At 46.9% G+C, this 26,895-nt stretch overlaps 1 protein-coding gene across 1 annotated transcript; it reads right to left on the minus strand.

Moving 5' to 3' along the window:
* Positions 1-7,953: 7,953 nt before the first annotated feature.
* lrrn3b (leucine rich repeat neuronal 3b) lies at positions 7,954-25,620 on the minus strand. Its single transcript, XM_079756181.1, has 2 exons — positions 25,199-25,620; positions 7,954-11,773 (listed from the first exon to the last, which is right to left on the minus strand). The coding sequence occupies exon 2, from the start codon at positions 11,291-11,293 to the stop codon at positions 9,164-9,166; it is 2,130 nt and encodes a 709-aa protein (XP_079612307.1). The 5' UTR covers positions 11,294-11,773; positions 25,199-25,620; the 3' UTR covers positions 7,954-9,163.
* Positions 25,621-26,895: the final 1,275 nt, after the last annotated feature.

The following is a 26,895-nucleotide window of genomic DNA, read 5'->3' on the forward strand; positions in this document are numbered from 1 at the left end:
AAGGAGGTCCAGAGACTCTTATTTTGAAGGACTACCTGACTCTACAAAGGGGTTCAGCACATGTGCTTCTGATGGCTCGTTTGTTTGACAAATGAAGATCATATAGGAGGACGTTGTGTGTCTCACCACTTATGCCTAATATTTTAAGTTTTGGTTTGATTTATTCAAACCTTAATTAGAAAAGTTATAGTTTGTGTATGTTTGAGGGCTTTAAGGACTTTGAAATTGTTTTGGATTTAAACTCCTTTGTTGGCCTGGATTGTGTCACCTGCTTCCTGCCTGCTGCTTAATCCCTGCTATACTGCTTGCTTGCCTTCCTGCTGTGTCACCACCTGCCTGCTACGTCACCACCTGCCCGCCTGCTTGCCTGCCTGTGTGTGTGCTTCCAATCTCCACCTGTCTGCCTGCATCAACTTGATCAAAAAGGTACTGCTCTTTAATGACGAACAGCGTGTCAAAGACTCAAATGAACGTCTTCTTAAGACTTGGACTAATTAGCCACCACTGACGTGCATCCTTGTAACTTCCTCTCGGTAAAGGCGGTGGAAAAGGCTTGAGGGAAAAATAATTGGTGATATCGTCATTGTTTTGCCAAGTGAAAGTGCAATTTCTTTGACCTATCCAAAATCCGGCCAACATTGCCTTTAACTCATTATCTCAGGAATGTCCTTTGCCGATAACCTTTCTGTGAGAATGTCTTCACCTACTTACTATAAAAACACACCGTTAGGGGCGGGCAACGGTGTACTCCGTCAGCAGTTCGGGCTGCTAAAATACACCGGACCACCCCAGGGGGTCAGTCATTAAACCAACGATGAGAGCTAGACCTTATTCCTCGTCTTCCTTGGGTACGAGCCGGGAATGTAAGACGAAAGTGAAGAACTTATGCATCCAATTTCAAGTTGGTCCTCGGGCCGTATGTCCTGGATATACTATAACCCTCACAACAGGGACATATGGCACATCAATGGGTAAGATTGGTCCTTTGCACTTCCTATGAGGGTTATCGTTGTCAATTCCATGTTGTATTGGAATAAGGATCGGAACATTTAATCCCGATGTCCCCTGTCGACCTGTCTGCACCTTTAAGTAAAATACGTAGCCGCTTTCTGCTCATGAATGAGATTGTGAATTGCTGTAAGTTTCTTAGGATACAGCATATGCAAAACGTATGAAGCCAAAGTTAGGGAGCATATGGACGATAATTCATTCTTCTTCAAAACTTTCAGTATCGGCACAAATCGTCACTTTAGATTAGTAGTATGGAACATGCGCATCAAAATCATTGAAATTGCTAAAAATGACAAAGTAAGTAAGAAGTAAAGAAGAATAACAACTCTTATTCGATTCTCTCTCTCTCTCTCTCTCTTTGCTCTCTCTTCTCTTTCGGCTCTATATATTCTAGCTAGATTGATCAACAGATTTCTATTTTAGATACCGTTATAGACGGATAGGAAAGTGGTTTGAAAGAGAATGGGTATTGCAGAGTAGGTATTGTATGATCGTGGTCAAAGAAAATGAGGGTTTTGCCTTGGAATTGTGGTTCTTACCAAGGCATGAGAAGGCTGCAAACAATAGAAGAAAGCAGGCAAAAGGGCATCAGGGAGGAGGAGGAGGAGAGCAAATGAGAGGGGGGAGAGACGGGGAGGAAGAGCAAGAATTAGAGAGAGACTCACAAACATAGGGAGAGAGAGAAAAAGAGAGAGCAGGATAGAGGAAAGCAGATAGAATAGTGAGAAAGCTGGATGACGCATCCGTGGTGAAGATAATGAAGATCAAGCTGTAGGCTTTGGTTAATGTTATTCCCGGTGCCATAGAAGCGTGTAATGAACTAAAGAGGAATACATTCATGCATTATCCGACACAGCGATACAATACAGCACACGGCACCACTGCAGATCCATGGAGACACTGTCTAGAAACACAGAGGAGAGGGTGGGGGACTGGGTGGTTTGGTTGTTGATTGATGGTAGACTGTAGCCGTGTGTGTGTGTGTGAGTGTGTGTGTGTGTGTGTGTGTGTGTGTGTCCGCACCCACATACACAAACGCAAGCCTCAGTATGAACAGACAGGCAACACAGCAAAATGGATAATGAGACACACACACTAACAGCCACACGCACACAAAACTCATTTTGGTTAGTGATTAGCTTAATTAGCAGCTAGGCCCGTGCGGCAGACACAACTGATAAGCATCCGGACATGTGCGTGTGATTTGTGCCTATTTGTTGACTGGAGTGTACACACACACACACACACACACACACACACACACACACACACACACACACACACACACACACACACACAAAGCTTGGCATGCCAATCGCCGTCGGTGTTATTAGGTCCATAAACTTGGACCTATACGGGTGGAAAACATATTGCACGCCAACGAAAGCCACCATGATTGCCGCCGCAGTGTCTTTGCAGGGCGGACACACAACGACACTCTTGAGCCTTGACCCCCCGCCACCCCCAATCTAATAAAACCCTTTCATCCGTCTCTCTCTCTCTCGCGCTGTCCGCCTGTATCTCTCAGGCTCGCTCCCCTCTGTCTCTCTTCGCCACTCAATGCTGCAGTCATTACATCAAAGAGTAAGACCCATTGGGCTGGAAGAGACACGCACAAAATGCTTCATGGGGCCCCCATGTCAGCAAAGGGACCCGTATCCCAGGTTATTACTACACAAATACTCATAGTGACATCTGTCACATGGGCCTAGTTTGGGCCAGTCACACATGTCAAGGGATTCAAAGGGCGGCAGAACAGACGTGGTCCATAAAAATCCCTCCAAACTATGTGTTATAACACGCAAGTGATTCATGTTAACTTCTAACAATGGGAAAGAGCTCTTTTGGCTGTGAGTAATAACGTATATTACTACAGGTTTTGTTAATTCATCAGCCTTCCAACGGCTCTTGAAAAAGTGGACTGAACTGAGAGGATATGAACGTGAAACTAAAGTAGTTAGCATGAAAATCAGCCAAATATACAACGAATTATAGTACATATTGTTGTTTGTTTCCTGCATAACTTTAAAAATAAGAACTTCCTGTACAATACATGAACTTAGCTTCTGGATGTTCGTTTGCTGATGGATAGGTAACAGCCTGTAGCAATGCACACTTGAAGGAATGTATCTACTTTCATTAAAGTTTCCCAAAAGCATTGCAAAGGCCCACAATGCCAGTGTAGAAAAAAAAGTCATTAGATCGTTTTTTTTTTGTCATCCTGTTCTTTTGTATTCAGTGAGGCCAATTAAGTTTCCTGTAACTCCCGACTATAAGCCTGGAGCCAAGAAATAATAAGTACTTGAACCTTAATTATTTTTGCTGGGAAATTCTAAGTAGAGGGTATGAAAACGGAAGGAATTCAGCAAGTTTCCTTATTTCTTGGTTAGCTTTTTATTTTTCGCTTGTATTGCGCAAATCTTAACTTGGACACCGACTGGGGAAATGTAGTAGTCTATAGTTCAATTAAAAACTGCAGCATGCTGATTCATCGAACCCAATGCAACACTGGCTGGGCATCCATGAGAAATGATACCTTACCCCTACATGCTCTAAAATGTCAAAAAGAAAATGGTTTTACAGAAACTGTCATGCTGGACTATTTGCTAATATGAAAAGGGGATTGCTTCATATGCATGTTGTGAAGCAAACTTTGTCCGCAACATCTACTCTGTTTCCATGTACAAATCTTGGAAAAGTCTGATCAATTATCCACCATTGGTCTGGAATAGGTGAATGCTGCAGAATGATTGCTCCACAACACGTGCAGGAGGCAGCACTCCACGACGGTTCCTCTCCGAGTCCTTTTGAGGATAATAAGCATCTGCTTGAAAGTATGCTTCTGATCGAAGCTAACAAGCGGAACGGAGCTGAATCTTTTCCCACATGGATCTCCACTTGGATCCGTGCGCCTCCTCTGCAAGCAGACGGGTGTTCCTCAATGTCCTAAGCCCTGGCAGCAACCGGAAACTTCCTGTTTCCCCCCCCTCCCGCTCTCTCCCTTTCACTTACCAATTCCAATCAGCTGTCATGCAGTGTGTGGATACCTCATTAGTCCTGGCATTGATCGGGGATGTGCACCCCCAGCTGCACACATTCTCCCTAACAAACCAATGCCGAAGAAATAAACAAAATAGAGAGGCAGAGAGAGCAGTCAATCAATAGGCTCAGGAAACGTTTTGTCAATTTAGGAACGGGACTACCAATTAGAGGAAAAGCCCTTGTTGTGGGTCATACTAAACCTGGTTTGATTTTCGTTGACCGCACCATAGCTGCAGCAAGCTAGTGTCTTGTAGCTCCCTGTTGATCATGTTTGGCTACTAATGCCACCTATGACAATCAACTAGGCTAATGCCCTGTGAGGCATTGACGCACAAAGAAAAGTGAAAAAACGAAATTGAATCGATGAACATTGATGATTATGAATGGAGTGCAAACAATAGTGTGGATTGAATATTGAGTGAACTGCACGTAGATATCAGGAAGAAGCTTGCAACGCGAGCCATTTTTTTCATGAAATAGTGTGCTATTAGCTATTACACAGCCTTGCCAATAATGAAATCAACCTGACCATTGATGCAGTTCGGGGAGGATAGAACATACGTGTATGTTTTCTTTTTAGAGGAAGTACCTCAAGCTTGCCCTGCAAGTGTAGTGCTAGTGACAGTGAATTATACATTATATATAAAACAGAAGAAACATGTGGAGGCACATCTTGCTCATCTACATGCTAACGGTATGGAGCGCGATGCTAATGGAAATGGAAACCAAGAGCGAGGCCAGACAAAGCAGAGATGCACGCTCAAATGGCTTTTGACTGCTTTCTGATGAACCATGGCAAATCTAGTGTGACGCTCTGTCTCTACTTTTCAAGGGATACACAGCAATGCATGTCCGTGATGGCATTTCACAAGGCACACACGCTGGCTCACTGACAATAGACTAGGCTCAGCTTACCGTGCACATATGATGATTTACTTGAAATACATTATTTAGGTCTACGTGTAAAACAATCTTACAATGCATTGATATTGTTACTTGCAGATTCACATATTCCAAACATTAATACATGTCATTGCATGTTTTAACATTAATACATGATATCATAGGTTGCAAAGCAGGCCACACTATTGTTAATCATGTTTCTCTTTATTATTATTCTTCCGCCTCATTTTAGGTAATGATCTCATCCTACAATGTTGCATGCATAAAACCTTAGCCCTTTGCAAAGCATTGCACATATCGGTACAATGCACCATTCCTACGATTTAGTTTAAATTTTGTCATAACTCACACTCAAAAAAAAAACATTCAGCCTCATTATTCGATCAAATCACAAGTCCACTTTAGAGCGGCCCGGGGACTTGGAACTTGGCATGCATTCTCATTAGCCCTGCTAGCATTAGCATGTCAATATCGGCACGGAATATTGTGCCCACTACGAGTTGGCTCACGCAACCACAGGCATTTTCTTCAGAGATGCACATGTGGTGACATGTCTAGTTGTTTGGTGATACTGTTGGAAGACAGTTGTTGGCTCATATGGCTATCTTAAAAATAATTGACATTTACCCAGAGGACTTCACTTGACTTCGTCAGGTTTTTTAGGCTTCATTGGAATACTTGTTGCTGCATTGGTCGACATCTTTCATTTCAAAATCTCGAATCTCTTCTACATAAACTATGTAATTCTACGCTCCAAGAAAGAAAGCAATGGTTTGTTTTCATATGAAAAGACAATATTCTACACTTTTGATTCACTCATTGATCTGCCTCATAAAATTGCCATCATCATTATCGTTCACTTTCATTTGATTCTTAATGTATTTTAATGGTGTTTACATTGCGTTATTAAATGCCTGTGCCAGTGTCTCCATCTTTAACGTGACGCATATCAGATTAAAGAAGAGGAAGCACGCACTGCAGTGTATTTATAAACTCACCCCCACCACTTCACGGCTGCTTGTTTGACAACGATCCGGGCAAAATTAAAATGAATATATAACCAGTGTACTCACGCCCACCACTAAGTCATCGTACAGTACACATTCGCACAGTATCTGCCTCATTGCAGTGGGTTCCTTTTTCTTTTTCGAGAGAACAAGGTAGGCCTAAACATTTGAAATATGTGAAGATTCAGCAAGTAGCCCTCTTCCTCCTCTTCATCCCCCTCCCTATGGATTAAATGGTGACAGCTCACCAATTCTTTTCATGTGGGATTCAAGTTAAATCCATAGAGGGTTATTTCTTCCCTCTCCCCTAGATATAGGGTACATCCCATGTAAGAATATCGACGACAAAGGGCCTAGGCACCTATATTCTTTACAATCCTTGCTAGTCAGAATGCATTAGAGAGTCAGAGGCAAGAGAGGGAAAGGGAAGAGAAAGAATAAATCGCAAGAGGGGGAACCGGTGAGATAAAGAGCTGGTGGAAACGTATGCGATCGGGAGGGACAGCCGGCTAAATTAGTTTCTGGGTCGCATTCAGCTTATTCAGCCAAGGATGTAATCAAATCACATTGTTGTCCGCAAAGAACCCCACAAATAAACAACCCAATATACCCATGAGCTTCTGCCTTCGAATACCGCTGAGTTATATGGTACTTGTGCTGCCATCTGGTTTTCTTTCTCTAAAGACGGACAGACATGAATACAGAAGGATCCAAGGCTGTGTGGTACATGCTGCGGTACTGCTGTTTTTTGATTTTCTCAGACAGTGAACATAACACTAGCTAGTTTGTGTGTGTGTGTGTGTGTGAGTGTTTACCCTTGTACTATGCATTTGAGAATCGGCTCTAGGTGTTCTCCAAATGAACCCACACTAACACACTAACTTTGTCAGTGTGTAGTGTCCTTGTCCGTCATCTCCCTTTGAGCGTGTGATTCTATTTGTGAGTGCAGCCGTCACGAGAGCAGAGCCTCGCTGTTTGCACACTTACCCAGGCGCGGCCTTCGGACGAAGACGGAAACATGGGAGGACTGAAGTGTTGCCTGGGGAGCAGAACCCCCTGCCTCGCGTCGTATTGTGAACCACCCTCTTTGACAGAGCGCCGCACTCTAAAAGCCTCTGTCCGCGGCGCTGACGGCTCGGCCTTCATGCAGAGAGCGCTGTGTACCCTCTGATGATTCCACTGTGTCTCTGAGATCTATTCATCATGTCTTGTTTTTTTTTTTCTTCTGCATGATGGGAGTGGGGAAAAAAAAACGCAGTAAACTTACGTAATAAAAAATATTTTAAAATCCCTTCACTCTTGAATCTGAATCCCGCTTCATCCGCTGTTGGGGGTAGAGCGGCTCCTTTTTGCCGAGGCTGGGTGAGCAAGGATAAAAGAGGCAGGCACTATGTGACCGAGATTGTACCGCGGCTATATTCAGATCAGGACTGAAGGACAAACACGTCCTTAATGAGCTGCTTAATGAGTTCTGAAGGTGTTTTGTTATCCCCCTCCCTTTTCTTTGTTGTTCATGTCACGGGTTAGGACAACTATTCGACCATGAAGTGGTACTCACTTCACATCTGCCAAGTGGCTTCCCCACCCCCCCTCCTTCTCAACTCCCACACCTCGTATGTCACTCTTAAGGCAGGTGTTTCTAGAAATAGGACACAGGGGCCGCCATTTTAAAGTGTTGTCTCTCGCTAGCTCATAGTGTTAGTGATGGTCCTGTCAAATAACCATTTAACACGGGATCTTCATGTAAAAAATCGCTTCACAGCCCCTTCTAAAGGATGAACCCTGAATTTAAGAAATGGTTGGATAAAAGCATTTTTATGCTGTTGTGCCCGACAACTGATCAGAAATTCACAGACAATAAGGCATCAACTGTTTGTAAAAGAAACAATCACATTTATTCTTTTTAGCACGATTCCCAAGTCTGTTGTGCCCATTGATCACATATAGTACAGTCAATATAAAAATGGCTTTTTAACTTTACACCCAAAGCAACAACGCAATGTTTTCTTAAAATATGTATGCTAAAAATACCGCTGAAGTATTTTTTTGTCACTAGAATTACTGGAGATTAGCTTGTGATTCTGCAGTGATGACATGGCCATATTTTGCTGTTTTTCAACATTTCTTAATTATCGTCCTTTCTTTTTGTTATCAGTTGACTTCATGTCGTCCGCGTTGTAGGCACTTACCGGGGCATAACAAACCACGTCCAAACCTTCAAGGGGGAGGTAAAACACCACACATCTCAACCTTTTTAAGAGTCAAATTTTACATATGTATATAACTTTATATGATTAATTTCTTACATCCCTTCATATTTTACCAAGCCGCCATTGCTATGAGAACTACGCAGCACAAACAGCCATTTCTGCAAATGTCCTCTCCAGGCTCCCATCTCCAGAGTTGAAATTCATTTAGCTTAATGTAGGCCTAGTTGTAATCAAGAGAGCAGTTGGTTCCTTCCCTACAATTTAAAACCCATTTAAACCGCAGGGATACAGAGGGATTCTCATTACATCACCAGTAGAGTAGAATATATAACAATATTTCCATGAAAATTCAAGAATCCTCATTTTAAATAGAAAAAAGAGAGGGAGGGAAAGGGGTATATTTCATCAAAAGGTATACACCATAGTCACTGTTATTCGTCTATTCTACTAAATCCCTCTTTTCCAGGTATAGACAGCCGCTAGTTACTGTTTTTCTCTAACTCGTCTATGGGTGTTTGACAAATCACAGACGTATTGCTTGGGACCACACGGACAGTTCCACAACTCTGAACACATTTAACAGTCAATTACACAAGAGCCCGCCCAGCATTGCATTGTCTTGCTCTCACTCTGTCTGTATTTCTGTGGGAATGGTACTGAAATGTATCCTTTAGCAGTACAGCAAGCTCTCCCAACCGCCGCCGCCCAACCCAGTCCTGCCGATGTTAGCTTGGGTAGATGAAACGGTTGCAAAGCCATCTCTGAAGTTAAAAGTTCAAACCGGGGCGGGTGTGTCATTCAATTCCATCTGTTCCGCCCTAATCCGTTATCCGTTTCGTCACTACATCTGAGTTTGAACTCCCAAAGGGAAGGGGGCGGGAGAGTTGCAATTTGAACAATCCTGCAAAAAAATAGCTGTCTTTCATTTCTCCCCCTATGGCCTCGTCTGTTCTTCCGCAGTCGTGTGGTACTCTCCTCTCGCCGAACTTCCTAAAAGGCATTGTCAGATACGTTTATGACTGTGGCTTTCACTTCCACTCCGCTCGGCATGCCTTTCCCCGGGACCCACAGCCTCGTTAAGAACGGCGAGTAGGCGCCGGCGGCCTCCGGCGTTGTGAGCGCTTCTTTGGACTCGCACTTCCTTAACTCCCCGTAAAGGTGGCGGTTCCTCAGTGACACGTAAATAAGCAAGCAGGCCACAGACGCCATGGCCAGGAGGGACCCGAACACGGTGATCATCGCCGTGTCCCACTTTGCCGTGTCCTGGACTCGCCGCTCCAGCGCCTTGGTGGTGACGTTGACGCACTTGGTGTCGTGGCTGGAGTGAGCGCCGCGCACCTCCACGCACACTTTGTATGGGGTGGCCGGGGTGAGGTGGGTGAGGTTGTAGACCCGGACGTCGGAGGGCACCCTGGCGGTGAACGCCATGGTGGGGTGGTTGGCGTCCGTCAGGGTGTACCACTTGATGCTGGGCGCCACGCCACCGTGGGCGGCGTTCCAGGACACCACGACGGACCTGGCCTCTAACGACTTGATCTTGACTTCCAGAGATCCGTTGGCGGCTTGGGGGAAATATCCGTTCACTTCCACGGAGACCGACTTGAGGTCGGCCCCGACCAGGTTGTGGGCGACACAGGTGTAAAGCCCCGCTTCGTATTCCGTTATATCGTAGATGTCGAAGGTTCCCTCGGGGTGCATGTAAAACTTGTCCGACACGGTGTTGGGAAGAACCCTGGAACCAGACGGGGTGATCCAGTAGATGTCTGGTTCTGGTTCCGCAAAGGCCCTGCAGTGGAGCGACACAGAGCTGCCGTTCTGTGCCTTGACGCGACCGGGCATGCTTTCAGGAGAAATAAGAGGCAGGCAAATTTCCATCATTTCCCTGAAGTGCACCTGTCGAACATGCTGGCCTTCGTATTCTGGCGGCTCCACACAATACAGCGAGTCGGGTTCCATGAAGCGGATACTGGTCTTGTTCATGTTCATCCAGCGGACCACGCAGTCACAGCGGATGGGGTTGCTGTGCATGCTCACCTCCCTGAGGTTTGGGAGGGATTCGACGGTAATCCTATGGAGGGCACTGAGCGCATTACCGTTCAGCATCAGAGTCTCCAGCCTAGGTAGCTTGTAGAAGGCGTTGGGGTGGATGTAAGACAGTTTAGGGTTGTTGGTGGCTTCTATTTTGGTAAGCTCGGGGAGGTTGTTCAGGGCAAAGCTGTCAATGGAAACCAGCTCTGGCATGCTGTTGATTCCCAGCTCTTTCAAATGGAGCATGTCCACAAAGTCCCCTCTCTGTATTCTTCCAATGGGGTTTTTATTCAGATCCAGGAACTTCAGGTTCTTCAGGGTTCTCAGGGCAGAGTGGGGCACCTCAGGGAAAATGTTGTCGTAGAAGGAGATGCTCTCCAACGTGTCGAGGCCCGCCAGCGCATCGTCCAGCAGCTGCGACAGATTCATCCTGGTCAGAACGAGACTGCGGAGGTTAACGAGGGGTTTGAAGTTCATGTCGTCTATGAAGACGACGGGGTTCTCGCCGATCATCAGGATCTCCAGACTCGGCATGGCCTCGAACCACTCCTTGCCGATGACCTTGAGCTTGTTAGAGTTAAGGTGTAATCGCAGCAGCCTGTGGAGGCCCTCGAACGCTGTGGGGGAGATGGAGGAAATGAGGTTGTGATTCATGTAGAGCTCCTGAAGGTTTGGCAGCTCAGCCAAACAGCTCCCAGGCAGCACCTGTATCCAATTCTCCTCCATGTGGAGCGACAGAAGCTGAGGCAGGCTCCCCAGCTGCACGTCGCTGATGGAGGTTAAGTTATTTTGCGAGAGGTCGATCTCTGTGATGTTGGTCAGGTAATCCAAAGGGTTGTTGATCTTCGCCACGTTGTTGGTCTGCAGCAATAGCACCTGCGTGTCCAGAGGTAATTTCCCCGGCAGGCTGAAGAGTCCTACGTCGTTGCAGTCCACCGTGGGGGCCTCCATGTACACAGAGCTAGGAGAGAACCACGGTCTGATCTGACAGACGCAGAGCTTGGGGCAATCAAGCCTCTCTTCGGTGGCCAGCACGATGGAAGCCATGGCCAGGGCCACAAAGAGACGATCGGCGAATGACACGTCCTTCATATTGGCCCCCCCGTTTTCCCGCCGGTAACTGGCCTCTGTAGACTAAGTGGTGTGCACCGTTGGCCTCACGAATAATGAATCATTTGTTTCCGACCACCGCGGCGAATGACTTGCAGCCCCTGCGACCGATCGCCACAGCGAGCTCTTGCAACGGCAGTTTGTGGTCCCCTGGGGGGCTTCGGGTCTGGTTGCTGTCCTTGGATATAATGACCAATCACTCAGTCCTTGCTGCTAGTGTCGGTGTCAGAGGCCAAGGCTGCAGTCAGGCAAAGGGCCCCAGAGGAAGGTGCAGTCGGGCTGGGGAAGAGGAGGGGAAAAAATGATGGCCCGAAAAAAGACTGGTATACCTCAGGGGAGTTACGGTCCAGTTATTAGCATTTACACGTTATCCATGGAAAATTCCAGAGTCCTTTGATGAAGGCTGTCCTCGTTAATTCAGCGGTACTAGCTTCCAGAGCCCGTGAACCAGTCCATTCCAACCTGTGTAAAAAAGAGAAGAGAGAGAGAGAGGCAGTGTGAGTATGATATGATAATGCTCAGCAGTCCAGGATTTTCATAAGAGAAGGATTTAGTCACATTGACATTTGTTATAGGCACACTGATGCATGTTGACATTTATATCGCACTGCCTACAAGCTACCACACCATGGCTTTATATGCGCTTGACCTTCTCTGCTTCATTCCTGGGACATATCTGTACCTTGTGATACGGCGCTCAGGCTTGACATTAGCCGTGTATTATGAGTATAAGAAGAAGCTTTATTAGAAGTCCCTAATGGAGGGACTTCATAGGATTTAAGCATTTGTCTCCTGGGCAAACGGCTCCAGACATCGGGGGTTTGCCTTGAAGCCCACCGATAAAAGAATCCAAAGTGAGACAAACATGACTAGGCCGGTGTTGCCTCTTTTTAAAACCTGGAGGGACATCACTGGAAACAAATAGCCTTGGTTATTTTTCCTAAGCAACAATAAGCATTTACTTGTATTTTATTTGGTTCAGAACCAATTACCCCCCTTTTTTTAATCACCCCTTGAGAACCCAAACTGGCTGCTCAAAGTAAGGCACAGATTCCAGCTTGATGGCTGCGATTGCCAATTAATGAAGTGTGGGTACGTCTCAGCCCAGGGCTTTATGCTTTCAGGAGAGCCTCCATCTTTTTAACAGTACCGAATATTGATTAAGCTGTCCTGGAAAAAAATCGGAACAGAACAAGCCTTAACAACACATGTTAATTCCACAACGTTATTTTATTAATTCTACCCTATCGGTACAAGAAAAAAATAGGGAACGAATGACATTGTGTGGCATCGTATGCTGTTTTCTTTTGCATTGGCATGACATCTGTTTCTTTTGGTACGGTGTATTTTCTCTTTTCACCATCCATTTATTTACTTCTTCGACCCGACTTTGCTAGAGACTTACCCTGGAGTCTCCACGCATTGGGTGCACTATGTAATTTGTTATACATAACTGCCTCTCTCGCAGAACAGATGGTTTGATGGTGCTTGTGGTGTGACGGTCCAAAGGAGCACTCGGTGTACACAAACACACACGCGCACACACACACCATGCTATATTTAAAGAAGGCAGCCGACAAAGGAGGACCACAGAAAAACATTTTTCCCTGATGTAACCGGGTCGTGTATGACAGGCGGGGAAATAAGTGGCGAATGAAAACCGACTATGGAAGTAAAAGAGGGTAAAAAAAGGGTATTTCAAGGTAATAAGAAACACGAATTCGAGTAAGGGGCCCGGTCAAGAAAGCTTGCTATTTTTCAACCGAGTACATATGAAGAGTTTTGGATTGATTTGGCAGACAGGTGGGTAGATATGGACAGATGGATGGATGGAGACAGAGACAGATAAAGAGATGGATAAAGCGATGGGTGGATGGATGGGGCGATAGGAGAGAGAGATGGATGGACGGGTTAAGAGATTGATTGTATAAGTGCAAATCGTGAAAATACCACTGCAGGCATAACTCTGACTACACAAGGCCAGGAATTGTACTCGGGTTCTTAAAGGTGTGTGTGTGTGTGTGTGTGTGTGTGTGTGTGTGTGTGTGTGTGTGTGTGTTTGCACACGTGTTTGTATGTGTGTGTTCACACGTGTGTGTCTGTGCGCGCACTAGTGTGTGTGCGTGTGTATACGCACTAGGGTCTGTGTGTGTGTGTAGGCACTTGTGTATGCAGTAGTGTGTGCACTTGTGTGTGAGTGCATGCACTTGTGTGTGTGCGTGCGCGTGGGGTTATTATATTATAAAGGGAGTACGGAGGAGGAGGAGAGTGGGGGGGGTTGCTGGTGGAGTCTTTGTATAAAGGCACATGGCTCTTTAATGCGGCACAACACCCGAGGCGTTCTGATAAACACGGCTTTGCCTCTCTCCTCCCTCCCCTGGTGAAACCATCTCCATTATAGCGGGTTCAGCTAATCCCTAGCCTGGAAACCTGGCCTGCCCTCGTAATTCCACTTTATAGTGTTCAGGTCTTAACTCCTGCTCGCCGCATGCGTGTTTTCATTCATTTATTTGAGACTCGTCGTTATCAACATCACCGATACTGTAACGTAGCCGAGTTAAGTGGTCCGTCATGCGTCGAAGAAGTGTTTGTTTGACAGTGTTTCATTTTTTTTATATTTTTACGAACTGATTTTCCCTAACTGTTATTTGGAGGGCTGTAATATTATTTTCGTCGTTAAACATTGCAACGAAAACAAACCTTGAGCGAATATTAAAACCTAACCTCTAGACACAGAGAGAGAGAGAAAGGGAGGGAGGGAGGAGGTGATTTGGTGAGAGAGTGGGGAGGGGGTGTTTTGGGGGGGGGGAGAAACCTGTGAAAACTTTAGGCGGAGAATTTGTATGCCGAGTGAATTCAGGGTGACATCTTATTTGGCAACGTGTCTGATGTGGTAATGGCCAAGCAAAATAGGGCTGTGCGGACTGGGCCGTGGGCTGCATACTAATACCTCTCCGACTAGCGCCTCATCAACGGCAAAGTAAAATAAAACGCCTCTCCTCGCCGCTACACCTGTTCCGAAGTTTGACAAAAAAACGCTGCATGGGCACACTTTCGCAGAATCATTTAAGTGAACCCCCAACGCCCCCCTCGCGGTCGTCTGTAAATCATCCACAAACAGTTGAACAGGTAATTTCCTATCGGGCCGATCCATTAAGGGTATAGCCCAGTAAAATAAGGAATTAGCGCTTTATTCACAGGGCCCTGCTCCGTGACTGATTCGACTAAGGAGACCGCCCCAGCTGTACTAACTTATTACAGCCGGTGGTCTCCTGCACCCCCGCCTGTAATACCCCCGCCCACATCTTTATGCCTGAACCCCCCCCCCCCCCCCCAATCATCCATGTGGCTGTAACGGTGTCGCTGTTAATAGTGAAGAGACAATCAGAGAGAGAGAGAGAGAGGGAGAGAGACAGGCAAGCTGTGAGGGGGACTCGGTGAATTAGAGAGATTAAGTAAAAACAGAGGGGTTGTGTTCAACAAAATGACCTGCCATAGGACCCAAGGAACACATCAATACTGGTGTATTAACCTTTTGAATCGACCACACACACACACACACACACACACACACACACACACACACACACACACCTCCACTCGCCAGACTCCCCCAAGAAAGCTGTCACCATCTCACACATTCTGTAAAAAATAATATTAATGCCGGGAATTAGCCCTAACCTAGTTAACCGCCTTTCGCCCGTAAACAAAAGCCAAGTGTGTTGCGACTTTAAGGAGGTAATAACTTTGTGTTTAGCCTCGCAGTCCGCGGGACAGAGAGGAATGTTGTTAATATCGCCGGGGCAAATAGAGTTTAGAGATGGATGTCCCTAATCTACACCTGGAAAAAGGGCTTTTAGCCAAAGGAAAAAAGAAATAAAGGCAAAGGAGGCGGGTTAGGGAGGCGGGGAGTGAGAGCTATCGAATCAGCCGCCCCAGGTAATGTACCCAACAGGGTTTGAAATTGGGTTTCCTGTTAAACTCCAGCACACCAACGGCGCAGCCCCAACGCGGCGGCGGCTGGCGCCGTGGCTTGTGCTCGCGGGAGTGGGGCCGGTGAGCTCCTTTATAGGTCAGGATAAGGCCCTCCGTCATGGAGATAACTCGCAGTCCCAAAGCGTCAGGCAGGGGGCCGGCGTTCGGGGGCCTCTCTCCCGTCTCTCGATCGTCTCATCCTGAGCTACCCTTCCATTACAGGGGCCCTCCCTGACAGCCAGGGGGTGGGGGGGGGGCTTTTCCACTTCTGTTGTGTTTATCCATGCCTCAAACGGTGGGCCGTTTAATCCCCCGCCGGTACTTGACTCATCTCGAAAGGCCCCGAAAACCGAATCTGAAAGTAACAGCCCTGCGAGTCAGTGTCTCTGCAGTTTTTGGTGTTTGTGTTTTTGCGAGGGGATTACGTGAGCGGCATGTCCTGTCTATTTAACCGGCTGTGCGTTTGAATGTTTTCAATCAATATCCTTTATTTTACCAGGTCAAAATAAATTGAGGTTAAAATCTATTTTCCAGCAATGACCTGGCCAACTGGTTTTGACATTGTAAGGGTTTTATATTAGGGTTAGAATGGTTTGATTCGTCTTTTGATTTATTTCTGTATTTTTGTTTTTGTATTTTAACATCCTATTTGTGGTAGCCATGGTACCACAATGTTAGCGACTTTGATCTTACTATATATAAATATATATATAAACAAGGACTTTTAAAACTGCCAATCCGAACGGATAAGCACGTGTGCTATTGCGGTGTGCAGCAGGAACCTCATAACTAGCATGACATTTATCATCACAACAAGCCTGCACTGCCTCTGTGCCTTTGTCCTTTCATATCGCCATCATAACTGCCAGGCTAACTTTAGATTAAATCCAATATCTGCTGCCGGTTGTTTGTGCTGAGAACGTCCCCACGCCTGTGTATTTTTTGCTCAGCCTTTTCCTCTGTGTACACATTTGATATGTTAAATCGAATAACTCGCGGGACTCACTTTATGCCAAGACACTAATGGCTCAAGCTGTGTGTTTCTATTGCGTTGCAGTTACAAAAAAATTGCCCCTCATTTTGAGATATCTTGGCAACACTAACACCTCACAATTACCATCGACTCACCGATTTGCATTTCATTTCATTGTCGTATCTGCATTACGCTCAGGCATTATCATATCCCTGCAATATCCGCTATGCTAAAAGCTGGTAGCACGAATACACCGGCCGGCTGTCCCTGGGATTCTGGTGATAAAACACAGGGAGATACGACCACTTTAAATGAATCATTGTGCACGGGAGAGCAAAGAGCTTTTGTCATGGTATCTCTGCGGTGCTAATTCAGCGTGAGCCGTGACACACCATGCATCAGCAAAAGACAGGCAGGGCCGTTTGTCTTTCAACAGTTCACGGGGGGCCGGGATAGTCGAGTCTGATGCGAGGTAAAAATTGAAAGGTTCTGGCTTGGAACCTCCTCTAGGTTCTACCAAACGGAAGGGTTCTGGGTACGACTCCTGCTCCAGAGGTCTCTATGTAGGCATCATAGGGTAAGATCCCCCTTAACCACCAGATAGCTGCCCTCTCATCAACTAGGTCTGGGCGTTACAAAGTACAACTACCAAACTGAAGGGTTCCGGGTACGATTCCTGCTCCAGCAGTGTACATGTAGGCACCCTAGGGTAAGATGCCCCAGAACCCCCATATAACTGCTCATTAATGAAAAGTATCTGCGGGGCAAGATACAGAGTAGGTGATGATCAGATACCAAACCGAAAGGGTTGAAGAGTTCGATGCCCTTCTATGTAGGGAGACTGCAGTGGATTCCCCCTTACCCTCTTACCTGTGTCTTTATAACCGCAAATGATTCAAACTCAATGTATGGATATCAGCATCTTCCAAATTACTTCATAGTCGTTTAAACTTGTTACAGGACGAGATATCGCTTGCGACCCCTTAGGGCCCACAGATTAGCTTGGGAACCAGACGAATCTGCAAGCTTGTGTTTTATTTGCTCTTGCCTATGCATCTGGCCTCCCTCCTCTTAAGACAGCCTGGGTTGGGCCAATGACAACCGGTGATCTAATATGGGGCGGGTTCAATACAATGACAGTTCAGAGGATCGCCCAATAGGAGCGCTATTGAAGCACTTTCATAACCAACCACGATGGCTGCTGCCGATGTGTCATACGTTCCGGCAAACAGATTGGTTGCAGGTCCCTCCAACTCCAGAGTCCAGAGGCATTTTGGACTGTCTTTTGAAAACGCCCCTTGGGAATCAAAACATTAACGTAGGCGTTGCAGACTGTGGGTAATTTGCCGAATTGGTGTGGCGCTGGCAGGCTCCACACGGCTGGTGATTGGTGGAGAATCTCAAGTCATTCGTGCATCATTGAAATGTCCTTTACAGAAAGACCGGCAAGGGTTTGGTATGCAGATAGCGCTTAGCGGACGAGAAAACAAGATAGATCTAAGCAGCTAGGTCGAGCTGAAGAGGAAAGAATATGAGAAAAAAAAAACTTGATTTTCCTTTGGAGACATTGGCCCGGGGGGGATGCTTATGAGGCCGTCCGCGGTTTAAGCGGTAACAAGGCAGTATTGTATCTGCGGGGAAATAGGCATTACACTCGCGCTGGAAAGACCGGGCGGACGACATAAAGGTCAGGTACGAGTGGAAAGTAGGGCACGGCAGAATTGCCTCCTCATTCAGGAGACCGGCCCGTGTGTTGTAGGAACGCTTCGCTGGGAATTCTGATCTAGGGGGTAATAAGGCTCGGAAGGCTTTTCCACTTGCTCCTCCACCTCGGGACTCTCCTCCCCCACTTCCCCCCCCCCCCCATCCTACGCAGCTTCTCATGCTTCCTTCACTTCCCTTGCTCGCTTTCTTCTCTTCCTCCTCCAAATCATTTCAAAAGGCATGTGTTCAATGCCCCTGTTCTCATCACGTTCATTTGTTTGCACTAGTTTTTGATGGTGGCTGCCGGCTGTTATTGACCTCGCCTCTTGGGACATTTCCACCGGCCATTAGAATAAATGTTTTCCTACTTTCCCCAACATTTCTCATTTGCAATGCCCTGTGTGTGTGTGTGTGTGTGTGTGTGTGTGTGTGTGTGTGTGTGTGTGTGTGTGTGTGTGTGTGTGTGTGTGTGTTTTAAGACAACTTATTAACCGTCTTATCTAGCCCTATCAATCCGTGCACCCCATCCACTGTGGCTCTATCACTCTATTAACGACGCATGCCTATCGTTGGTTGCCGGGGCCCTCGTTGCTATGCGGGGCCGGTTTGCAGTCCCTCAACCATTTAATACGACTGAGTGGTCTGGTAAGCCTCGTGTGTGTGTGTGTGTGTGTGTGTGTGTGTGGGGGGGTCTACCTCTGGGGTGTGGGGGTGCTGGTTCTTAGCTGCCACCCCCCTTGCCCTTCACCTCATCGATTTACCATTTGGTCCAAGGTAAAAGAGAGTCTATTAAATAGGGTGACACTCGTTGCATGTGTTGTGTATGCACAATGTGCTTTTGCTTTGTGGCCGTTTTTTTCTTTTGCGCATCCATGTGAATCACTGCGTGTGGTTGGGTCGGTGTGTGTGTGTGTGTGTGTGTCATGCACACACGCACGCACACACCTACGCACGCACGTGAGAACTTCGGCCACGACTGGGGATGGAAACCTTTTTTCGCTTACATCTGCTCCAGTACGGCCATGGATCAGTGGCGAGTCCACCGTTAATGCAGAATCAATATTGCAAATTAACCGCGGAACCCTATCTTCGCCTTTTCAGCCCTGAATCGGACAAGACATGCCCTTGAGCTGAGTAAAGGAAAACGGACTTGTCTCTCTTTTTTTTTAATACCCTTTCTTCTTCCCAACGCTAGAAAACACTCACACCCACCTAGATGTGTAGCCTTAAACAGCGAGAGATACAAACTTTATACATTATCAGGAGTTTGCAAACATGCGCCCCTATGTACGCACGGCTCACAGGGGCTACCCAAAACCCCTACGAAAAACACGCGGAACATCCAAAGCACACACTCTAGCTAATGTGTATGCATACATAGGCGCTAGCTTTTGCACACGGGCATCGCCTGTCCATACCTATAGCGAGCAAACAGCACCACATACACCACCTTCTCAACCACAAGCCGGGGCATCCTATTGCAATCCCTAACCCTACTCCACATCGAGGATAAAAGCATGGGCTTGCAGGCCTGCTAAATCAATGCACAAACTAGGACTGAACGATTTGGGGAAATAAACTAAATGCGATTATTTTTGCCAATATTGCAATTTCGATTTAGAATACGATTTTTCTTTTTAAAGTTCCTTATGTTCTGTATAATTCATTAAACAAGCAATAAATCATTCTATAGTATGATCAGCACAATGGTGGAAGCAGTTAACATATAAACTGCTCTTTCCTTCAGGCCTAGTAAAAGAAAAATAAACACGAATCTCACTGATCTCCAGTCAGTAACGGTAACAAATCGCAAAAATAAAATACTCCTCCAAAAAAAAAGTTTTTTTTTTTATCGTAGCCGTTGCAATTTGCATATCGCATTCTTTTACATCGGGATTCCGGTTTGACTTAGATTAATCATTCAGCCCTAGCACAAACACAGGCTGCACATCGCCGAGGCTCACTGTTGTCGTCTTGGTGCTCCCCCCCGCCCCCCCCCCCCCCCCCCCCCCCCCCCCCATCCTGCCGGTCTAATACACCTCATGCTGCATCTATTAAAATTAAGCCAAGGTATCCAGCTTAAGGCTCCATGCTGATAAGGTCAAAGGCGTAGCGAACGCCCCGACGCTCATTTCTCTCCCAACATAATCGCACACCTAGCTCTTGACCAAAAAAAGACGGGGGAAATCTGCATAATGTTCCTTGTAGAGCTCATGGCTGAAAATGAAAGATGTGTTTGGAGGGGGGGAGAGAGAAGACAGAGGAGAGAGGATGAGGGAAGGGGGAAGAGAGGTAAGGAGAAGGGAGGACGAGAGAGAGAAGGCAGGAGAATGGATGAAGGAAGGGGACAAGGGAGAGAATGGAGGAGAAGGGATGAGGGAAGGGAGAGGGGAGGTAAGGAGAAGGGAGGACGAGAGAGAAGGTAGGAAAAGACAGAGACAGCAGGAGAAGGGATAAGGGAAGGGAGGGGAGAGCGAAAGAGAAGCAAAGGAGAAGGCTGGACAAGAGAGAGGGGGAAGGAGACAAGAGCAGAGGAAAGGAGAGGAAGACGAGCCAGCGGTATTACCCTCAGTCAGGCGGCTGGGATAGGGGGGTGGTGAGGGGTGCATGGGTTGAATTGAATCTGCAGGTGCAAATGCGCCGTGTGTGCACGCAGTGGGCAGGGATGCGTAGCTATCTATATTTATATGAATAATATATAGCCGGTCAAGGGGGGCACGCGCCTGCAGGGGGATAAAGATCCTACGGTAGACGGAATCAATCATTACGTGGCACTGAAATGCATTTAACGCAAGCTAGGACCCCTTTATTATGATTTCATGGGTTTGGACGGTTCGCTTCTCGGTTTCAGTTTCGTTCTCCCGCCCTTCTCTCCCCCCCCCCCCCACTTCTCTATTCTCTCCTTGCACGTCTAGCCGCGAGCAGATGGATAGATACGCCGCCTCGGTAAAATAGGTTCCATGATGGCTTTCTGTGTTCTATTCAGTGACTCAGAATGATTCACAACACAGGCCTGATTGGCCACCGAATAATTAGTATGTGTGCGTCTCTGAGTGTTTGGTGTAAATTGTCTGTGCCTGGGTGAGTGTGGAGATTGGAATGGTGTGGGAGGCAGGACGGGAAGCATTGTGTCTGTGTGTGTGTGTGTGTGTGTGTGTGTGTGTGTGTCTGTGCGTGCATGCGTGGGTCTGTTGGCCATGTGGTGATTTGTGCCCGGATGTGTTCCCCTGTGTGTGTTTGAGCGTTTTGTGCCGGTGCGTTTTTTCATCAAAACAAGAGTGATTTGTTTGGTTCAAGCAAGTAGTCTCCACAGTACCGGATCGCACATTTAACTAGAACCTCTTAATCTGCATACCCAGGGGCTATATCTTTATGTACCAATCGGAACGGAAGAACAGATGGACGTCACAGCAGTGGCCCATATACATCCTCCATCTTCATTTTCCACTCGCGTTTGAAAACTGCGATATGTGCATGTGTTCCCGTCAAGTTCAACTCTGATGATAAACCACAAGCTCTGTATTTGGTGATGTGAATCACAATGTTGCATGCCTCAGCATCCAATCAGTGCGGTATCTCGACGCTTTGCACAATCCATTGTTGGATGTACATACGTCAGAATGGTCTATTGTTTTGTTAGGCGTCTGTAATTGTACATTTGGCAGTAGCTAGCATCAGTGCGCCTGGTGCTTTTCCTTCATTGGTTCATAGATCTATAGGGCCTTATACTATATAGAGCTGAATATATTAATATGGGCTTTAATGCTTCTCTACACAGTGCAGTCAGTGGAAAGCAATGGAAATTTAGCATATAGTATTGAACACCACAGGTGGGAATCAAACCTGTGCAGCTATGAGAGGTAAATTGCCTTTGTGTTTAGCGCAGTAGCGCTTCCAGCAAAACCCTTTGTGCAGTCTGTTTAAACGCCACAAAAGCAACAAAAGCAACTTTCAAGCTGCTAAAGTGATTCAGGAATATTATGGTCTGCACGACGTGGGCGTTCTCTCCCTGCTGACCAATCCTATGGAATCCATCGTAATTGATTCGGAACACATTGCCTAATTGCCTGGATCCCGCGGCTAACGGCGGAGTGGTGATGTTTCATGCGTGTAGCCACCGTATCCTTCCACCGCCCGGCCTCGTCACCGAGTACCCCTCAGCTCGGTTCACTGGGGACAGCGAGACAAACACCCGTACGCACGTACAGAACCAAGCAGAGCTGGCGACGCCCACACCCTTTCTCAACGCCGGCCTGGTTGTTGTGTTGTCTTGATTGGGCGAGCGTGCTCATTGGAGGACGCACAAGCTATTAAGAAAGGGCACATGCTCCGACGCACAGCACCCTCCCCGCCCCCAACCCTGGAGTGATAGGTTTACTCGCGTTAATGCGTGTACATGGATTTCGGTTTTGTTGTGTGGGGGGAAGAAAAAACGCCATAGAAAGAAGCAAAGTAGTTGTACTTTGTAACGCCCAGACCTAGTTGATGAGAGGGCAGTTTTCTGGTGGTTAAGGGGGATCTTACCCTATGATGCCTACATAGAGACCTGGGGGGGGGGGTGCTTCTTTCTATGGCGTTTTTTTGCAATTGTTACAGCACGGCTAAGAGAAGGCACACACACGTATGCTTCTTCAATTTGTTCTCAGTCGGCTGGAAGGCAGAGTTACGGCCTTCTATCCCGGTCGACCTCCGCCGCTGCGTCTGAACGCTATAACCTGTTGGCGGGACTCGCAGGAACCTGTCTGCCCACTTGGTACCAGGTTGAGATTTATACGAAACGCCCACGCCTCGAGTCGCGCGCGGGGGACGCCTTCCGGAAGCTTCCGCTAGGCTGTGGCCCAGGTGCAAGAGGGGGGGGAAAAAAAAAACAATCGAGCAGATTGTGTCTTGTCATTTCTCGCAGGGGATCAATAGGTAATTCACCACAGCACCCCACCAACGCTCTTAAGTGTATGAGTTGTTGTTGTGAACATGGTTTTATTGATTTTTGTTTTTAATAAAATGCAGTGGGATTACTGAAATGCCCCCCCATTATGCTATTGTCTTGCTATTTATTGATATGAATAGCCTAGTGTGTGTGGGTGGGTGTGTGTTTGTGCGTGCCTAACTTGCTGACTCAAATAATGGACACAGCTAAACATAGTCTTGCAGCAGATAATGATCTTACACACCGTCGTAATTAGATATTCTTTGGATTCCCTAAAAAGACACAACTGTCTGTCTTATGTTGGTGAGCGAACAAATAGGTTATTACTTCCACTGAACAAATCATAAGGAGATTATAATAATAATTATAGAATGGCACTTGTGTGATATAGTACACCTTAATATGGCAATTACATTTGCAAACTGGCAAATATCTTACCCCAAAAAACCCTGTTGCATATGTGTTTTCCAACACTATTTCTAAGTGATAACAAGGAAGGTCAATGGTAGGTCCATAGATCGGAGCGGGGAGGCCTTAATGAGGTCGTTTACAGAGTTGCTGTCGACAGCTACACAAAAACTTTTTTATCTATTTTTGAGAGGTTTTTATTAAACAATGAAAAGGAAGGCAAAAGTTTGATTAAACCAACACTGGCTAGACCGAGAATGCCTCTAGGCAGGTCTCTTTAATGAGGAAATACAACAGAACATTAACTGTACCAGCATTATCCCCTAACCAATCAACATCTCTAAATGGTAATTTTAATAAACCACATGTGTAGAGATGAGCCAACACCATATCAAACACCACCATGATCATGCAAATGGTTGTGAACCATGAATTGGCCATTAACGGATCAGCCAATCAAATATCGGATCTAATGTGTGCGCAAATTCCGTCTTCTGGAGTTAAGGCCAGTTGTGGTTGTCTGAGTTTTATGCAGCGTGGTGTATCTCATATTGAATGGCTCTCCTTGATGAGTCATTCCGATTTGAACGGGCCTCGTTGTGTTCCACTTCCAACACAGCCATACCAGACGCATTGATCACAACTTCACCGGAAATGGGAAACGGACACGCGCGCACACACACACACACACACGCTCGCACACGCGCACACACGCCCGCACACAAGCGCACGCACACAAAGGCACGCACGGTTGGAACGGACGTATAACCACAAACGTGCGCATGACGAAAACACCTCACCATTCAGATATACACATCTACTTCTGAAAATATTGTTCGGGATATTTTGGGTTGGTCGAGTTCGAAATAGATTTTGGCAAAGGAAACAAAGTGAATGCATAAACAGCAACAGAGAGGCAGAGAGAGAGAGAGACTGGCAGAGAGGAAAAGACAGACGCCCCAATGCAGAGGGATTAATGAAAATCTCTCTCTCTGTCGCTCTCTCTAATGCGTGTGCTTGTGTGCGTGTGCGCGGACGGACAGGTAGCTCACCGAGGTAAGATCCCGAGCGACAGCACTAAACGGGCTCCTGTGGGTGCTTCTAGGTGACAGGGTTAATCACGCAAGCAAACGCAGAAAATGTGAGAAGGAACCAAAAAAAAAAGTAGGATCCGAGGCGAACATGTCCGATCCAACGTGGTGCGGAGTATACAGGTAGCCTATTATACGCAGGCAGGGTACACGTAATACCAAATGTAGCTTATAGCCTCATGAAGATTACAATCGCATAGGTTTTTTTCTAACGCAAAGCCACATGGAGGAGGAGGACTGGGAGACAAGATCCCCACCAGTGTTTCTCTGGCGAGGGTCCTTCGAGATGTTTCTGGTGGTGGCTGGTGACGGCGGCGGTGGTGGGCATTTAGCAGCCATCCACCATCACCCCCGTGATGCAAAGCTGTAGGCTATGAGTTGTGCCAGTGTGCTCAGTGTCAGCTATTGAAATCGCACACGCGTTCCTCACCCCTTAACCTGCCTTTCAACACGCTGCGAGACACCCGTCTGCTGAGCGCATAGAACTGCAGAGTTGCGCAAAGCGCGCCGTCTCCACTCCACGCCAAAGACCGGGGTTCGAGGCCAGCGGTTAATATCGCACCATTTATTCGCATACGGACGAATCCCTTTTTATTTCAGATTACTGACGTCACACAGTTCCTCTTAAACCCCGACGGCAGGGCCTACCTGGGGTACGGAACAGTTCCTCAGCATCGATTCGGTGCATGCAGGCGTTTCGCATCAACTTGTGTGTGCGTAGACGGCAGCTGCAGCCCGGAACACGCCAGAGCATCCAGAAAGAAACCAACGTTGAATATAGTGGGGAGGGGAAAATAGGTTGAACTTACCGGGTGTGTTAGACTCCGTAACGGGCTTTTGTCCCCCTCTATATCTCCTTTTTAGAGACCCCTGGTCGGCCGCGAGAGAGAAGCGCGCGCCACATAGAAACCACCGAAGAGCGCGCGGCTTGGTTTTTTCTTTTTTTTTACGCAGTTGAGGTTGAGGATGAATCAGTTCAATCAGATCTCCGGTTCTCCTCTGCTCCGGAACCCACCGAGAACGAACGGAGAGGTACAGCCTCGTCGGGAAGGGGGTAAAAAGCAGACGTCAAAGTCCCCTTAACAACAAACCATAAAAAAAAAAATCACGATACATCTGGAGATGGGTAGACGGTGAAATGTAGACACGTGTGTAACGGTTCCCCCACGTCTTCACTTCTGCGCCTCTTTCTCCTGCTCGTCTGTTCCGGTACGGCTGTTAACGGCGCCTCTCTCCCCTCGATCAAGTGTCAGGCGGACCACCACATAGACGTCGACGCGCCCGCCGTCTCCTCCTCAGCAGTCATTAATATCGCGACGAACCCGAAGCGCGGCAGGACAGCCAATGGCGGCAGAGGAGCGGGGCCGAGTGTTTGCCGGGTCCGCGGCGCCGATTGGTCGAGAGCGCCCGTCACTCATATCCAAAAGGAAGGGAAGGAAGGAGCCTGTTTTTCATGTACGTATGTCTTCGAGTCCTGGAGGTTTTTGAAGCGGGGAGAGAGAGCGAGAGGATGAGAGCGAGAGGGTGGCGCATGGAGGGAGGGAGGGAGGGAGGGAGTGGGCGGGTGGGGTGAGGGTGAGGGAAGAAAACGGATATCTGTACCTATTAGCGCAAGCGCCAGCCTGACTTTAGGTTCCCGTGAGTATTTTGAAGGGATTGTTGTACACACCGATGTTCCTGGAGGTCAGTGAAGGGGGAGGATCACACACACACACACACACACACACACACACACACACACACAAAGACAGACAGCATGTGTTGACTGTCAACACAGAAGGTGTTATTTTTGTCAAAATATTTTTCTTCTGAAAGATTTTAAGTATGAACACACCTGTGTCTGACATGTGGGGACTTTTATATAATTGCACACGTGTCAGTTTTAACTTTATGAAATACTGCATGTGCAGGCTATTTCGTGTATAGATCCAGTTGTGGTGGATACCCCTGGCGTATGTAAAGGCCTGGGCAAATCTGAGTAGGCCTGGTATTATAAGGCTTAAAATAGCTGAAAGTGTAGCCAAGACAGACTTTGTGTGTTATTTGTGCTCCCGTAAAAACGGTGGCTTGTTAATATTACAACAAACACACATAATCACATGGATACATGGAAAAATGTAATTTTCATGCTGAAAGATCTAGAAGAATCATGTAACGTGTTATGTCGTTTATAATTGTTCTGGGGTCAGGGTCTGATATGGCTTCATTGTGGCTCGCTCGGCAGCAACAGAACTCCTATTGCTTGAAGCAGCCTTCAGTCGCCTATAGGCTTAGAACACAATAACGGTCTTACAGAGTGTGTTGAAAATATAACGACTGAGTGACAACTCGCTTAGAGAAAAGCGTAAATTCTAATTGGAACAATGCTTTGCATTGAAAGCATTGAAATTATACTTTTCGTGGTTCACGGCCGGTCTCAACAGGATTTGGGGAAAAGTTAGGTCGGCGAAGACTACTGTGCTAGCATCTCTGTGCTAGCTTCTCTGCGATAGCTTCTCTGTGCTAG

This window comes from Pollachius pollachius (genome assembly GCF_949987615.1).
Source record: "Pollachius pollachius genome assembly, chromosome: 18".
In the NCBI taxonomy this organism is placed as follows: Eukaryota; Metazoa; Chordata; class Actinopteri; order Gadiformes; family Gadidae; genus Pollachius; species Pollachius pollachius.

Coding starts and splice junctions, on each gene's coding strand:
- lrrn3b (XM_079756181.1), bottom strand. CDS start 11,293: ATGAAGGACGTGTCATTCGCCGATCGTCTCTTTGTGGCCCTGGCCATG.